At 32.1% G+C, this 16,698-nt stretch overlaps 1 protein-coding gene and 1 non-coding gene across 2 annotated transcripts; one reads left to right on the forward strand and one right to left on the reverse strand.

Annotated features, from left to right (window-relative positions):
- The first annotated feature begins 4,893 nt into the window (after positions 1–4,893).
- Positions 4,894–7,354, forward strand: LOC108663036 (uncharacterized). Its single transcript, XM_088809281.1, has 5 exons — positions 4,894–4,990; positions 5,135–5,359; positions 5,720–5,964; positions 6,061–6,932; positions 6,988–7,354. The coding sequence occupies exons 1-5, from the start codon at positions 4,894–4,896 to the stop codon at positions 7,352–7,354; spliced, it is 1,806 nt and encodes a 601-aa protein (XP_088665407.1).
- LOC148761287 (small nucleolar RNA R71) lies at positions 5,320–5,426 on the reverse strand. Its single transcript, XR_016028105.1, has one exon. It is a non-coding gene; the product is annotated as a small nucleolar RNA R71 (small nucleolar RNA).
- Positions 7,355–16,698: the final 9,344 nt, after the last annotated feature.

Raw genomic sequence — 16,698 nt, forward strand, 5'->3', positions numbered from 1 at the left:
TGATGTCTTCACTAGGCTCCATTTTGAACATTGCATAGTTATGTGTCAAGAGGGCTATTTTGGACTCCTTGACTTAAGAGGTCCCTTCATGAATTATTCTAAGTTTATCCTACACTTGCTTAACTGTTGTACGGCTTGAGACTTTATTGAATTCAGTGGGGGTTAAGGCACAATGCAATGTATTGATGGCCTTAAAATTTGTTTGGACTTTCTTAGTTTCAGCCTCTGTCCATTCTGACTTAGGCTTAGGCATCAACTCATTGGTAACAACATTCAAGGTTGAAGGAATAAAGGGTCCATCAGTTATAACGTCCCACATTTCATAATTTATAGCTCTAATGTAAATTGACATCCTAATGCTCCAATAAAGATAGTTAAAGCCATCAAAACAAAGGTGGTCTGTTTGTTGATTGTCTCTCAACAACTATGGATTTTTCTTTTAGCCATTTGGATCCTCTCAAATGGTGTTAGACCTTAGTAACAGGGAACTAACTCTGATACCACTTGTTGATCCCAATAATATGTACTAGAGGGGGGTGAATAGCACAATTTGGCTCTTTCAAATATTGTCTCAAAGTCTAGATAAGGGCGAGACAAATGAAGGAAAGAAAATGAAATAAAACAGAGTAAATAAGAGACAACAGAATTTGAGTGGTTCGGTCCAAGACCTATATCCACTACCTTGTTTATTCAACCAAGGATTTTCCTAATAAATCCACTAAGAACCAATGAAATTCACAAGCTTTCACCAAACTTTACAATGACTTTTACAAGGCTCAGCCAAAACCTTTTACACTAGTTTTTCCTGGACTTAACTATAACCCAACACCTAACTTTTCAAGGCTAAGTTAGACCCTTAACACATTCAAGCAAACCTTGCTTGAAATAACCACTTAGAGTGACTCCCTCACTCTAAGAATACAAGAAGATAAGTAAAAGAAAGTACCTATGATCACAAGTTGATCTAAATGGTACAAGGTTGAGTGCAGAATACAAGTACAAAGAATGGGCGTTTAGGTGCACCAAGGTACAAGAGAGATTTTCTGGTTGTTCAGCTCTTATGTCACTCAAATCTTTTTAACACTTCCAAGAACTTGTTTCTAATTATTGGGAGACCCTTTTATACTTGGAGAAACATCTTTGATGGGAGTTTGATAGTTTTCTAACCGTTGGAGACAGTTGGGAGTCAGTTCTAGCCGTTACTCTATCTTTCAGTATAGATTTCAAACTTGCAGGCAGAATGCTCTTAGTCGATTAACTGATATCTTAGTCGACTAAGTCGTCTTTATTTTCTGCTCCCTGTATCTGGTAGTTCTAGCAGTATGCACTTAGTCGACTAACCCATTTCTTGGTCGACTAAGTTGGTTCTGTCTTGAAGTTCAGATTTTGGCAATAGCTTCTTAGTCGACCAACTCATTTCTTGGTCGACTAAGTTGATTCTGTTTCCCAACATTCTTCAGCCCGCCATTTCTCCAATTTAAATTTTAGTCAACCAACATTCTTCATTATTTAACCAAAGTCCTTTCTTTTTGTTGATCAATAGTTTTTCTTCATTTTCATGAATTTTGATATGCACATTTGAATGATTGATTTATTATTTCCATATGACTTTTTGTCCTGCACACTTAGATAGAAATGTTAGACATAAATGAAATGGGAATGCTTTATTATCATCAAAAACTAATGGAGCCAACAAGCAGAAGTAAAATCCTACCTTTGAGAAGGTCATATTCGGTTACTGTATGGATTACTGTTAAAGGTCAAACACTTGGGTGGCTGAAGATTTGATAAATCCTAAAGGTGAAGAAGCAAAGATTTTGGTTATAGGATTTTAGAAAATCTTATTCTCTTTTTGGGGTTTCTTGCTTTATCACAAGCTTTTTTTATTTAATTGGCTTTTGATTACGATTTCTAAAGTAAGGTATGTAACTCTTAAACTTATGAATGTTCATAATTAACTTGAAAATTACATGAAAAACACAAACATTGATTCTATAGGATTTGACTATTTCTCTAATTAAATGCTAGTTTATTATTCTGTTGCATTATATTTTTAATTTCTTGATTATTTTCATATTTGAGTATAAGGTCGAATCTTGGTAGAAATAAGGTTTGTGGAACCAACCAGATGAATGAGTGATTGGGCCACCTAGCATTTCAAGTTTAGTAAAAGAATTATAAATAAGGTTAAATCAAGAAAAAGAATGATAATTAATATGTAATATATATGCATGACATGTAAAATAGTGCCTAAAATAAATAAATGACACCTTCTAATAAGAATAAGGGGGTGGCATGACAAACAGAAGACATGTGAAGACATAAGCATGGATTCATAACAATAGTTTTAGCCAAAGGATGGGAGCCTGTAATGTACAAGAAACAGTTACTATAGTAATTCACATTCCACACTTTATTTAATTTTGAAAATTTAAAGAACAAATTATGTCACGACCCTGTACTTTCTTCGAGCCCGTGACAACCGTTGCGATCTCCTAATAAACATACCTTACCCGGAATGTCAACTGAAATCTCGCAAAGCTCTAGCATTAGTTTTCCGCCTCCCCTATGAGCAACAGTTACTAAATATCATGTTTTAAAGAAATATAGACTATTTTCAAATCAAAGACAATCAAAAGTAATTTCTACCGCACATGGGTATTTTGGTCATTTTTATCTAAAAATTTTGAAACCTGCTAAAAATATAATAAATAAATGAAAAATATACATTTCATATCTAAAAATAAATTCAGGTATCTAAATCATCCATTTAAAGTGAATTTTTATCTAATAGAACAAAATAAAAATATTAGATAAAATATTTCATTTTCATATAAAACAATATTTATAAAATTCTACGTAAATAATTACTGTAGCGTAATAACAAAATAAATTCATATACATAATAGCACACAGTGCCAGGGTATACAAAAATATTTTACAATGACATGTGAGCCCCAAAATAACAAAAATAAACAAGACTGTAGACCTACGATTTCTAAAGGTACAAATCCAAAAGCAAACCCTCGACAAAATTGACTATCTACAGACTGCTCTGAACTTGTAATGGGTGAAAAGAAAGGGGTGAGTTTTTATAAACCTAGTGAGTAAGCAAAGTTCATCTATAACATCTAAAGTCGAGTAAATGGAGACAATTAAAACATCTCTTCATAATATGATTCATAACATTAAAACTCATTGATAATTCTATTTTATAGAATTATTTTATTCCAATTTTATTATTAAATATCAGCTAAGTCCTCAATTTTTAATTATAATTTACTTATTTTTAGTTGTTTTTATAATTAGGTTACTTTTAAGTTAGTTATTTTAATTTTATGTTATTCATGTTAATTTGGTTATTATTTATTAGTTTTTATATTTCTTTTGTAGGAATAAAAGTGATTGGGCTTAATTTTGGAAAGTAAGGTGTAGACAGACCTAGAATCTTCTTGCATATACTTCAGTATTTTGACCATATCTCAAGCTAAAGAACTCTAAATGATGCGATTCTTAAAACAATGGAAAACTAAGAGACAGAGCTACAACTTTCATGCAGATCACTTTGCCCAGTTCTGCTTTGAAGATAGAGGAAATTGGGTCGGAAAATGGCTAGACGTACTGTGCCGGGAATGGAAAATTGTAAAGATTGATAATTGATTTTTGGGCCTTTTAGTATACTTTTAAACCCAATTAAATCCTAGGTCAGCTTAAGGAACTTTAGGTTAAGTTTATTAGTATAAATAGGATATGTTAAACAATATTAGAGAGGAGAACCTTTGGGAGATTCAAGAAATTAGAAGTTGAGGCTGAAACTTGGAGATCAAGACAACAAATATTGTTTTGTTTTATTCCTTAGCTTTTATCGTTCTTGATACTTTCAATGGTTGAATTTTATATAATGTTATTTTATTTTGTGATTATGAGTAGCTAAATTTCTTTTTCTGGGATTGCAATTAAACTCATATGTAGTCTAAGTTTTTAAATCTCTTTCTTAATTATTTTCAATGGGATTTGAATTATTTATTCAAATTTGTTCTTAATGCTTTTAATTCCTTGGCCACCAATTAAATTGATTTAAGAACCTAAACAAACTTGGGAAAGGGAGTTTAGAGTAGACTAAAATTGGGATAGCATATGATCATATTAATTGATTTACGTATAGGATAGGGATACACCTATAGGCCATATGTAGCCAGATTAGAACCTGAACTTAATGAGTCTATTTTAATTTCAATTCACATATGGATGTAGTGTTTTGATTAAAATAGATATTTTTATAAGACGAGTCGGGAGACCCTTATAAATAATTGAGGACTCTAGGTTAGCAATTCAACCCATTGAAATAAGTTAAGTAAGAGAGGTAAGATTTAGATGAAGTGTGAGGGATATTGTGATCCTAGGCTTGTTTGATTTGATATTTTCTCAAGTTATTATTTTGATTTTTCTTATTGGTTTTAATTTTAGTTTTAATTAATTATTAAATTTTGATTATTTGGATAAGATTAAATTGTTCTAATTTTAGTACTTAGTAAAGTTTTAGATTAATTCCCTGTGGGATTAATTCCTTGTGGGATCAATACCCTGCTTGTTAATATACTATCTATTCGATATGTATACTTGCATAGTAGGATTTTAACTGACAAGTTTTTGGCGTCGTTGCCAGGGAATTGTTTCTAGACTTTTTACTAATACTAATACCAAGCAATTTGGTCTTACTTCAAATATTATTTTTCTTGTTTTAATTTTAGCTTTTGTTTTCTTGCAAATATCTTTGGTCATTGTATGCAAAGAAGAGACAACTTGAATCTTGTTCCTTTTGATCCTGAAACAGAAAGAACTTTTAGAAGACATCGAAGGAAGAATTTACAAGTTACAGCTTTAAATCAGACAATGGCTAAGGATAACAATAATAATGGAAATAATGCCATTAATCTAGATCCCGAAGCAAATAGAGCATTGCGAGATTATGCAGTTCCTCTGTTGCAAGGTTTGCACCAAAGCATTAGGAGACCTTCCATCAATGCAAATAATTTCAAAATTAAACCAGCTTACATTTAGATGATTCAGTCTTCGGTCCAATTTGGTGGATTGCCTAGTGATGATCTTAATGCTCATTTAGTTAATTTCTTAGAGATTTATGATACCTTTAAATATAATGGAGTAACTGATGATGCTATTAGGTTGAGACTGTTTCCATTCTCTCTGAGGGATAAAACAAAAAGCTGGCTTAATTCATTACCCAATGGGTCTATCACTACATGGGAGGACTTGGCTCAAAAGTTTCTCGCAAAGTTCTTTCCGCCTACAAAGACTGCAAAGTTGAGGAACGACATCACTTCATTCACACAATTTGATGGTGAGTCCTTGTATGAAGCTTGTGAGAGGTTTAAAGAACTACTGCGAAGATGTCCACATCATGGAATTCCTGATTGGTTGCAAGTTCAGACATTCTATAATGGGTTGGTTGAGTCAATTAAAACCACAATTCATGCTGCTGCTGGTGGGGCATTGATGAGTAAGAATGCTGTAGATGCTTATAATTTGTTGGAAGAGATGGCTTCAAATAATTATCAATGGCCTTCAGAAAGGTCGGGTTCAAGAAAAGCTGTTGGAGCCTATGAGATTGATGCAATTAGCAACTTAGCTACGCAAGTGGCTGCACTGTCCAAGAAATTTGACACATTGGGAGTTCATGCAATTCAAAATCCATTTATAGTTTGTGAGATGTGTGGAGATGGCCATTCAAGTGATCAATCTTCATACAATTTTGCATCAGTCCAATTTATGGGGAACTTCAACAAGCAGCAGAATAACCCATACTCTAATACATACAATCCTGGTTGGAGAAACCACCCCAACTTTTCATGGAACAACAATGCAGGGCCTTCCAATTCAAACCCCAACATGCCTCCTAGTTTTCAACAACAATCTAGACCACCAATTCTTGAAAAGAAGTCCCAAGTGGAAGAACTTATCTTGCAATATATGTCCAAGACTGATGCCATAATTCAGAGTTATGGAGCCTCCTTGAGAAATCTTGAGACCCAAATGGGATAGCTTGCAAACTCCATCAATAGTAGACCCCAAGGTGTCTTACCAAGTGATACACAAGTCAATCCCAAAAGTAAGGAACATTGTAATGAAGTTACACTTAGGAGTGGAAAAGAAGTTGGAGGGGTGAATGAAAAATTAATTGAATCTTCAAATGAGCATCTAGATGATGACAAGGCAATTGTTGAGAAAGAAGTTGAAGTGGAAAAGACAGATAATGGGCAAGCTAAAAATCAAGGGAATTTTGAAGCAAATTACCCTCCACCACCATTCCCACAAAGGTTGAAAAAGCAAAGGCTTGATAAACAGTTTGAGAAATTCCTCAATGTCTTCAAAAAGCTCCACATAAACATCCCTTTTGCTGAAGCTTTAGAAAACATGCCAAGTTATGTCAAATTTCTGAAAGACATCTTAACTAAGAAGAGGAAACTAGAAGACTTTGAAACAGTGGCACTTACTGAGGAGTGCAGTGCAATAATTCAGAACAAGATTCCACCAAAACTTAAAGATCCAGGGAGTTTTTCTATACCTTGTACTATTGGTAGATTTAAATTTACTAAAGCTTTATGTGATTTGGGTGTAGGTGTTTCAATCATACCATTGTCAATTGCTGAAAAAATTGGACTTAAGGAGATACAACCTACCACAGTTTCTTTGCAATTAGCAGATAGAATAATCAGGTATCCTGTTGGGATTATTGAGGATGTATTGGTTAAAGTTGGGCATCTTTACATTCCGATGGACTTCATTGTGCTTGAGATGGAAGAAGATCAAGAAATTCCTTTAATCTTGGGACGACCATTCTTAGCTACCACAGGCGCAATCATTGATGTGAGGGAAGGCAAGATAACTTTTAAAGTTGGAGAAGAGGTAGTTGAGTTCAATATTTTCAAATGCAAATAAACATCCTAGCTCTACAAATTGTTGTTATAGAGTGGAGCTAATTGATGAAGGAAAAGGTGAACTTAATTCTCCACCTATAAGTGAGCAAACACCAATCTTTGAGTTTAAGCCACCACCTCCTCCTGTGAGAGTTGAGCAATCACCAACGGAGCATCCTCCACCACCATCTAATTGTCCTTTCGAGATTGGACAACAAGTAATGCTGCTTTCTAGATCATACTTCAAACTTTTTCCATGGAAACGCAAAGAAAGATGGTGGGGTCTTTTCAAAGTAGCAAAAGCTTATCCTTGTGGAATAATTGAGATTTATAGTGAGGATACAGGAATAACCATGGTTAATGGGATGAGCCTTAGACCATATTCAGAGGATGAAGAACTGAAAAAGTGGGCACTATAGTCAAGCTAGTGACTATAAATGAGCACTTCTTGGGAGGTAACCCAAGTTTCTAAACTTTACTTATTTTAGCTTTTCTTTTATTTAATTTTTTTTTTAGAATCTATCTCTTTTGATTTACTAATTTTTTTTATGCTTCCTTTTGCAGGTAAATAGTATAAAAAAAAAGGTCAGAGCCGTGGCCCTCAAATTGAGAGCCGCAGCCCTAAAATATGCAAGGGACGATAGCTGAAACAGACAGTTTCAGCACCACGGCCCTCAAAAAGAGAGCTACAGCACTGGACGAAGCAACAATTAGTCACTGAAACAGAATGTTTCAGTGCCGCCACCCTCATTTGGAGCGTCGCGGCGCTGAATAAACAACAATTGGCAGAAAGGTTAAGAGTTGCGGCGCTCAAACCCTAAGCGTAAAGCTTCGGGTGAAAAAAAAAATTTTGCGCGCTGCAGCCCCTAACCCTTTGAAAATCTTTTTTATTTTTTTTCTTTTCCTCTATTATCACTCTTCTTCTGCTTCAACTACCATCCCTACTCCCAATATTCCTCATCCTGCCAATCTCTTGCCTTCCTTTATCTTCTCTTTTTCACTCCAAATTTTTACATTTTCTTTCTACTTGGATTTTTTTTTAATTTTAATTTTTATTATTTTTTTTTGTTTTTGAAATCCTGCACTCCTAAGACTTCCTCATGATTAATGATTAGATTGTCGAAAATTGTGAAGATTAGTGCCAATTTCTTGTTACCCATATAATGGATTCATGAACTTTTCGTTTGCTGCATATCTAATTGATGAATGCTTTGTTGCTGAGAGTTGATGATGGGTGGTGGCCATACAGACTGTAGCTTCAGAGTAGGGGAGTATTCTTATCCTTTTCTTTTATTTTCCTTTATCACATTGACGGCAATGTTCATTCTAAGTTTGGGGGAGTAGTTATGTTTTGCATGTTTTATTTATATTTTGCATGTTTAGTTGTGTTTTCAAAAAAAAATTGAGATAGTTGCACCTCATTCATGATTTTCCTAATCTTAGGATGATATTTTAATTATCTTTTGATTCTTAGCTTTTGGGAAGCATATAGTTATGATTTAATTTTATGTGATATTCTTGTGTTAGCTTTATTTTAGAATGTGACTTCCAATAATTTGAGCACTATACTCTTTTACTTAGAATTTTTGTGTGATTTAGAGAAATTTTATGTTGATGAAAAAGTATAGTGAAGTCAAGAATTCTAGAATTTGCTTGATTCTCTCTCGAGGCAAAATCTTAGATAACACTTAGGATAGGAAGTGATTTAGGCTATCTTTGGATCGTTTGAGCCTTTTTGAGCTTACCTTGTTATATTTAACCTTAGTCACCCTTTTTGAGCCTAATTTACCTTTTCTTTGTAATTACATAGTTATATTAGCCTTGGCCTATTTATTTAATTCCACCAATTTGAACCTTTCACCCTCTAAGTATTTTAATCTTTCTAATAAATGATTTGAGCTTGAGAATAAATTGAGGCAGAAGGTGCAAAAAAAAAAAATTGATGGTTGTTAGCAAAATTACCCCTAGTTTATAATTGTCAAAAATAAGTTTGAGGGTTAAAAAAAAAAGATGAAGAAAGAAAAAAAAAGAAAAGAAATAAAGCGTGATGTACAAAGGAAAGTTTACTTCAAGTTTGGGGGTGCCATATAAAAAAAAATGAGCTCTTTATGTGTCCTAGATTGATTAAGTGCATAGGGTGAATTTGAGCCTAAATATATTCTTTATAATACCTTGACCCTAGCCTTACATTGCAAGCTTGATAAAGACCTATTGATCCTTGAATAAGTGTTAATCTACATTAGTGGAGAGAGAGATGAAAAGCAAACCTATGGAATCATAGTACTAATCTATGCTTAGAATTGGCATAAACTAATCCAAATTGCATCATATTCTTTGTAAGAGAGTATTCACACACACACACGGAAGTCCATTCGAAAAATAAGTTTTCACCTGAATTGATGCATGAATTTAAGGATTAGCTGTATGTTACCTTAGGTTGGAATTGGAGTTAATTTCTGAGAAAAAAAATTGAGAAATCATGATTTGGTACTTCTATCTCTTGTTCAAGAATTTTTTATGTTTATTTTTTTGTAATTTTCTTTTACTCAAGGACTAGTAAAATCTTAAGTTTGGGGGTGTGATAATTTTATTTTATAGAATTATTTTATTCTAATTTTATTCTTAAATATCAGCTAAGTCTTCAATTTTTAATTATAATTTACTTATTTTTAGTTGTTTTAATAATTAGGTTACTTTTAAGTTAGTTATTTTAATTTTATGTTATTCATGTTAATTTGGTTATTATTTGTTAGTTTTATATTTCTTTTATAAGAATAAAAGTGATTGGGCTTAATTTTGGAAAGTAAGGTGTAGACAAACCCAGAATCTGCTTGCATATACTTTAGTATTTTCACCATATCTCGAGCTACAGAATTCCAAATGATGTGATTCTTAAACCAGTGGAAAGCTAAGAGACAGAGCTACAACTTTAGTGAAGATTACTTTGCCCAGTTCTGCTTTAATGATAGAGAAAATCATGTCGGAAAATGGCTAGACGTACTGTGCCAGGAATGGAAAATTGTAAAGATTGATAATTGATTTTTGGGCCTTTTAGTATACTTTTAAGCCCAATTAAACCCTAGGTCAGCTTAAGAAACTTTAGGTTAAGTTTATTAGTATAAATAGGATATGTTAAACAACATTAGAGAGGAGAACCTTTAGGAGATTCAAGAAACTAGAAGTTGAGGCTGAAACTTGGAGATCAAGACGGCAAATATTGTTTTATTTTATTCCTTAGCTTTTATCGTTCTTGATACTTTCAATGGTTGAATTTTATATAATGTTATTTTATTTTGCGATTATGAGTAGCTAAATTTCTTTTTCTAGGATTGCAATTGAACTCACATGTAGTCTAAGTTTTTAAATCTCTTTCTTAATTATTTTCAATGGAATTTGAATTGTTTATTCCAATTTGTTCTTAATGCTTTTAATTGCTTAGCTACCAATTAAATTGATTTAGGAACCTAAACAAACTTGGGAAAGGGAGTTTAGAGTAGACTAAAATTGGGATAGCATATGATCATATTAATTGATTTGCGTATAGGATAGGGATATACCTATAAGCCATATGTAGCCAGATTAGAGCCTGAACTTAATGAGTCTGTTTTAATTTCAATTCACATAGGGATGTAGTGTTTTGATTAAAATAGATATTTTTATAAGACGAGTCGGGAGACCTTTATAAATAATTGAGGACTCTAGGTTAGCAATTCAACCCATTGAAATAAGTTAAGTAAGAGAGGTAAGATTTAGATGAAGTGTGAGAGATATTGTGATTCTAGGCTTGTTTGATTTGATATTTTCTCAAGTTATTATTTTGATTTTTCTTATTGGTTTTAATTTTAGTTTTAATTAATTATTAAATTTTGATTATTTGGATAAGATTAAATTGTTCTAATTTTAGTACTTAGTAAAGTTTTAGATTAATTCCCTGTGGGATCGATACCCTGCTTGCTAATATACTATCTACTCGATACGTATACTTGCATAGTAGGATTTTAACTGACACTCATTTCAACCATATAAAACAATTACATTTCATCAAAAATAATCAGTAAGGCTTATGACTCTCTTAAAACTTAGCTCGTGCCAAAACTCGTACTCGGTGACACCTTGAGTTAGACATCCAACCGAGTCCACCAAGGTTGTTAAATTAACATATACACATAAAACATGTTTTTACGTTTAAAAATGTAGCCGTTCCTTGGCATTGGCTGAGTTTCACCCTCATGTGGTGGTTCGGCGTGAAGTGAACTCTAAACTACTTTAGGAGATACCCTCCGCGCCTCTCATACTAAGGTAAAATACAACGGGGTTTACTGTGCCCCTCTAATAGACTGGTCCACGAAAACTCACCCACTGCAGTAAGCTAATCACTTACCCCACCAAATTTATAAAAATTTTAGCAACATGACATGGTTAATATGATATTACCCAGCCTGTCAAGGTAAAATAAAACAATTCATATATTCCACACAAACACAAATCCAACCATTCATGCCATCACATTGTCATAAGCCATCAATTCAAACCATATGTCAAAACATATATATAACACAAGTATATAGTCTCCACTTACTCAATTTCCAAAAACAGGATTCAATTTCAAACCAAATTATGAATCTCATTTCATTTAACCAACACTTCAGTTATAAAACATAATAGTTTACAATTTAAATTTATTATTCTTTAAAATCATAAAAACGAGTATAAACTACTTTAAATAGTTAAGATGATTGTCTATTTACTCACTATAACGAGAGTACTCTTACTCCTGGTCCTCGGGTACAATATCCTTACCCTTACCAGAGGGCTCACCACCTATACATAATACATAACAAGTAATTCAATATATTTGTGCCAAACTATTATAAAACTATTTCAGACTCTTTATGAATTTATGAAATTCAATGAGAAGTGTTCGAATAATCACTTAAAGATGGTGTTCTACGTAGGTTCAATTGTTGTTGGACTGAAATGGTATTCGACCTAACTCGCACTATACACTGTTTAATTAGCCAAAATATCCAATTCAACTCCAAATAGATTCATTGCACTTTCAGTACTCCAATAAGTCCGTATACCTCATTAGAAATCAATTCTAAGTCCATTTACTATAATTTTCTCATTATCGTTCAAGTCGTTTACTAAATGAACTATACTTTTCGATAACCGTTTTTGATATCCGACATCAGGAATCTTCAAATACAAGCTACATAATATGAAATATGACAAAATTCATCTTCAAAATATTCCCTATAGAATTTGGCCAATTAGGGTTTGATGAAGAACATGTTATTTTCTTGCTTGTTTTTCATACCGAATATCACAAAACACTAAAAAAAACAAGTAGATAGCTTGAAATCTATTAAAAACCATCATCAAAACCTTCCCCCCTTGATTCGGCCGGCATGCTTCCACCATGAAAACTTGAGTTTCAACCATAGAAAATAAAAAAGAAAGCATGGGTAAGGTAGATCTTAAGCTAAATCGCGAAATCTTACCTCCAATCGCTTCGTTTTTAGGGAATCCAATGAATTTCTCTTGAATTTTTCCTTCTTAGGATTTTTCTATTCTTTCCCCCTTTGTTCTTTGGCTTGAACGGCAATGAGAGAGTGAATGGGAGAGTTTATGTTGAGTTTATAAAGGAAATTATAAAATAATAAAAACTTGACACATGGCAACATATAATTGGTTCACATTTAAAACTAAACTAATAAGGCTTTTCCTTTCCACCATATATAATCCCATAATTATCGAAAGTATAAAATGATAATAGGTGAAATTCATGGGCTTGACAAGTGTAATGGTGGTGTAAAATTTTAAAAATTCTAATTACATCCTCGTGGATACGTGAAATGACTGTTTTGCCCTTATGCTCGGAATTGAAATTTTTCACTCCTCAAATTCAAATTATGTTCCAACTAGTCAAACTTGGTCAAAAATCTCGTCCAACATTCCAATATTTGCCCTCGAGTGGCAAAATGACCATTTTGCACCTACATTATGAAAATTTCGATTGGATTCCAAATTAATCCTTGAACTCCAAATCACCATTTTAAGACATTCTAAGGTTCAATAACTCTCAAATACATCCCAAAATCTCTATTTGGACTATTTCGAGACTTTTTAATTGACTTAATTGTACCACTAAGTACAATACCGACTTTTAATAATTTTTCGAGGCATCCAAGTATGCAGACATGCTATCAAGTACATGAATGACATAGCAAGTATATTGTAGAGCTGGGCTTGACAAATTACATGGTATGGACCAACTTACTTGTGATGTAATCTCACTTGCATCGCTGCTTGCTATGAAGGAAGAGAATTGAGAAATTGGACTCTGCTACAAAGTCCAAAAACTTCATTCACGAACATATATGAACAAAAGAAAAAAGATTTACCATAATATACAAATGTGAGGGTTTTTTTATTTTTTGTTAATAAGATTACATGAATATATAAAAATTACAATTCATCATTATTATAAAATATATATGGCATAATCATTGCAATTAAGAAAAATAGGTTTTGTTTTAAAAGCATAAGAAGAATAATTAATTTTCTTTAAAATACAAAATGTTTAAAATACATAAAACACACTCCAAATTCAGCGTATTTTCTTACTTGAGATTGACCCCTCTGTAAGCGACTACAATATGCCATCTCACCCTAATGAAATTTGTTTAAGATTAAATTTACCAAACCAGCATAAAATTAGACAAAACTCACACATGATGAAATTTGAATTTAAGAGTAAAATTTTTAGGACTTCTATCTTTTGCTGTTGCGACATTATATTAAGTTTAGTCGTTGGTTAAAATTTGAGACTCTAATTTAGAAGTTTTAGATTCAAATTATGGAATAAAATAGGTGAGATATATTGAAATGACCAATGAGTGAAGACTACCTCTCTAGTGTTTGAGAAACAGAAAAAGAAATTACAGATTCAATCGTTGTACTTGAAAGATGCTAAAATTGTGCTTCTTCTCAAGATCCTTTGCAATAGCTTTCAGCCAGAGATTGAATTTCTGTGCATGACTCGCAATTTGGCTTAGAGTCCTTGTCTTCACTAAATTCTCTGAAATTTTTTTCCTTTTGCCTTGTCCATATACTTCCAAACCTATTAAAAACACCTTATGCTCTTGCTCAGTACAAAACTTCCCTGACCAAGTAAAGAAAATAAAATCAGATCTTACATTAAATACTTTGCCTAATTCAATATATATATCTATACACACACACACACAAACTAATAAACACATATTACAATTATGTTTTGCAAAATTATAATTGGTGATAGAGTTAATAGTCATTATTAAATACTGAAATAAATATATTTATTAGTTAATTTTTGAATTTAACTTCATCAAAACGTTTTTAAAAAAATTATTTAATAATTTCAACTTAAATGTTGACAAAATATTTAAATAAATAATTTTATTTATGCATTGAGAAGATAAATATGTAAATAAGTTTCATTAATGTTTTCAAGTTTCAATATGTAGAAGTATTCTAAAACTATGATATTTTATGGGAATATAATTACTAAAATTATCTTTTTTTTGAAAAGTACATAATTTCATTGTTAAATGTCAAAGATTAATGGCCATTCTAAAATTTTTAGAAGTTTTTATTTATTATATATTTTTTAATGGTCCCTTTCAAAATTTATGAAATTTTTTATTTACTATATATTTTTAATGGTTCCCTCAAAATAATATTTTATTTTAATATTAATATAAATAAAAAATAATAAAATAACTTCATAAATCTTACTTAACTTTACTCTAATTTAAGTTTTTTTACACCTCTTTGTCCCTCTTTCTTTTTCTCTTTTATCCTTTTATTTTTACTTTAGTCTTTTCTCTATAACTCACGATTAAAATACATTTCATTTCTCAAAAAGACATTTATGAGCTTCTAAGCTTGGATAAGGAATGACGGAGACCACTCACCATCATTGTGTGAAATTAAGAGGAGGTGAAATTTTCTTTTATCTTCCTTTTTCTATTTATATTATTTAACTATTTATATATTTAACCATTGTATAAAATCCTGTATATTGTATTTAACTATTTATATTTTATATATTATAGTTTTATATTTAATATTTTAAATTTAAATAGAAATAAAAAAAGAATATTGGATGTTGGCTACACATTGACTGGGATCTAGTATTAGGTTTTTGTACTCTTTGAGCAACCATTATAAGTTTTCAAGTGGTTTAGGAGTCTTTAGTCAATTAGAGGTTCAATAGAAACACTTTTCAAGAAAAAAAATTCTAATTTGATTAAAGTATGAGTAAGTTCTAAATAATTCTCCTATACTTGAACAATCAAACCTCAATAGTTCAAATAATGAAAAAGAGTAATATGAATCAAAATGTCCTAAACTCAATCTTGAAGAAATGGATGCTTTTCAAATAAAATTCAATACTTATAAAACTATTATAAGTCTTTTTTTTCTTATTTCTTTTAATTTATATGTTATATAAAAGTACTGTATATTATGAATCTTTTGATTATTTCTTAAGTGCAGCATATTAGTTTTAAAAATTTTTACTCCTTATACCTTTTTCATCTTTGGTTCCTCCAAATACAAATTGGCTAGCTCCATCCCTGGTTATTATATAGATCATGTGTTAACACTTTAATATTTTATTAAAAAGGAACTTTAATTAAAAATTAATTATTAAATTATAGCATTGAGTATTCAATGGCGACTGAGGGCTCTTTGCGTAAAAATCTTACTCCTATTTTGGACGATAGATCCAGGAAGAAGGTTCGGTTACGAGAGGGAAATAATGTTGCATCGCTTGTGAATGCTTTGATGGTAATGCTGACAACCCCTCTTTTAAAGAGGCGTTAAAGCAGTCAAAAAGTGATGATTTGTTTTCTGAAGGAAACTTGTTCTCATACGAGGAAATGGAGAATGAAAAAGGGATGGATAAAAATAGCGTTATGGAGAATGCTAATGATGTGGAGGATAGATTGGATATTTTGAGGTTGAAACGGTGAATGGCATCCCCTTAATCCAAATTTTAGATAAGAAACAGGAAGAGCTTGTTAGACGTTGGCGTAAATCGATCATAATGAGGATGCTAAGTTGTCCAATTTCATATAAATTGTTGTGTGACAAAATCGTTGCTTTATGGGAAAGCAAGTATTCAATTGTTAATTTGGATGATGAATTTTTTTGGTGAAATTTGCTGAAGAAGGGGACTACCTTCAAGCCTTTCTTGATGGTTCTTGGATGATTCAAGGATATTATTTGATGGTCAGGCCGTGGACACCAAATTATGTTCGGGGTTCGCATGATCTTTCTGCAGTAGTGGCAAGGGTGAGGCTCCCTAGGATGCCACTACACTTTATCACAAATCAATGTTAAGGCAAATTGCATCCCTGCTGGGTCGATTGCTAAAGATTGATCATAATACCAGAGAGGAAAGAGAGGTAAGTTTGCGTGGATTGTCGTGGAGCTTGATTTGTCCAAGTCGTTGATTCCAAAATTTTTTATTAATGGAAAAAGGCAATCGATAGAATATGAAGGACTTCCTAGGGTTTGTTTCTCATGTGGAGTTTGTGGGCATGTGAAGGAAGAATGTCACAAGCACAGGGAAAATCTTACAAAAAGCATTCAGGGAGATCAACGTGTTGAAAATCAGCAACAGAAGGATTTTCCATTCGGACTATGGATGTTGGTTACTAGGAGAAAACCTCGAGGTGGTGATGAGAAGCAGGCCACCACAACCATAATT

Source organism: Theobroma cacao, chromosome 8 (genome assembly GCF_053813885.1).
Source record: "Theobroma cacao isolate CCN51 chromosome 8, ASM5381388v1, whole genome shotgun sequence".
Lineage (NCBI taxonomy): Eukaryota > Viridiplantae > Streptophyta > Magnoliopsida > Malvales > Malvaceae > Theobroma > Theobroma cacao.

Bases quoted from the DNA above. Each gene is read 5' to 3' on its own strand.
- LOC108663036 (XM_088809281.1), top strand. From the start codon at position 4,894: ATGGCTAAGGATAACAATAATAATGGAAATAATGCCATTAATCTAGAT. The intron at 4,991-5,134 runs GTTTGCACCAAA...TTAATTTCTTAG, and splicing joins TGCAGTTCCTCTGTTGCAAG to AGATTTATGATACCTTTAAA. The intron at 6,933-6,987 runs GTTCAATATTTT...TTGTTGTTATAG, and splicing joins GTTGGAGAAGAGGTAGTTGA to AGTGGAGCTAATTGATGAAG.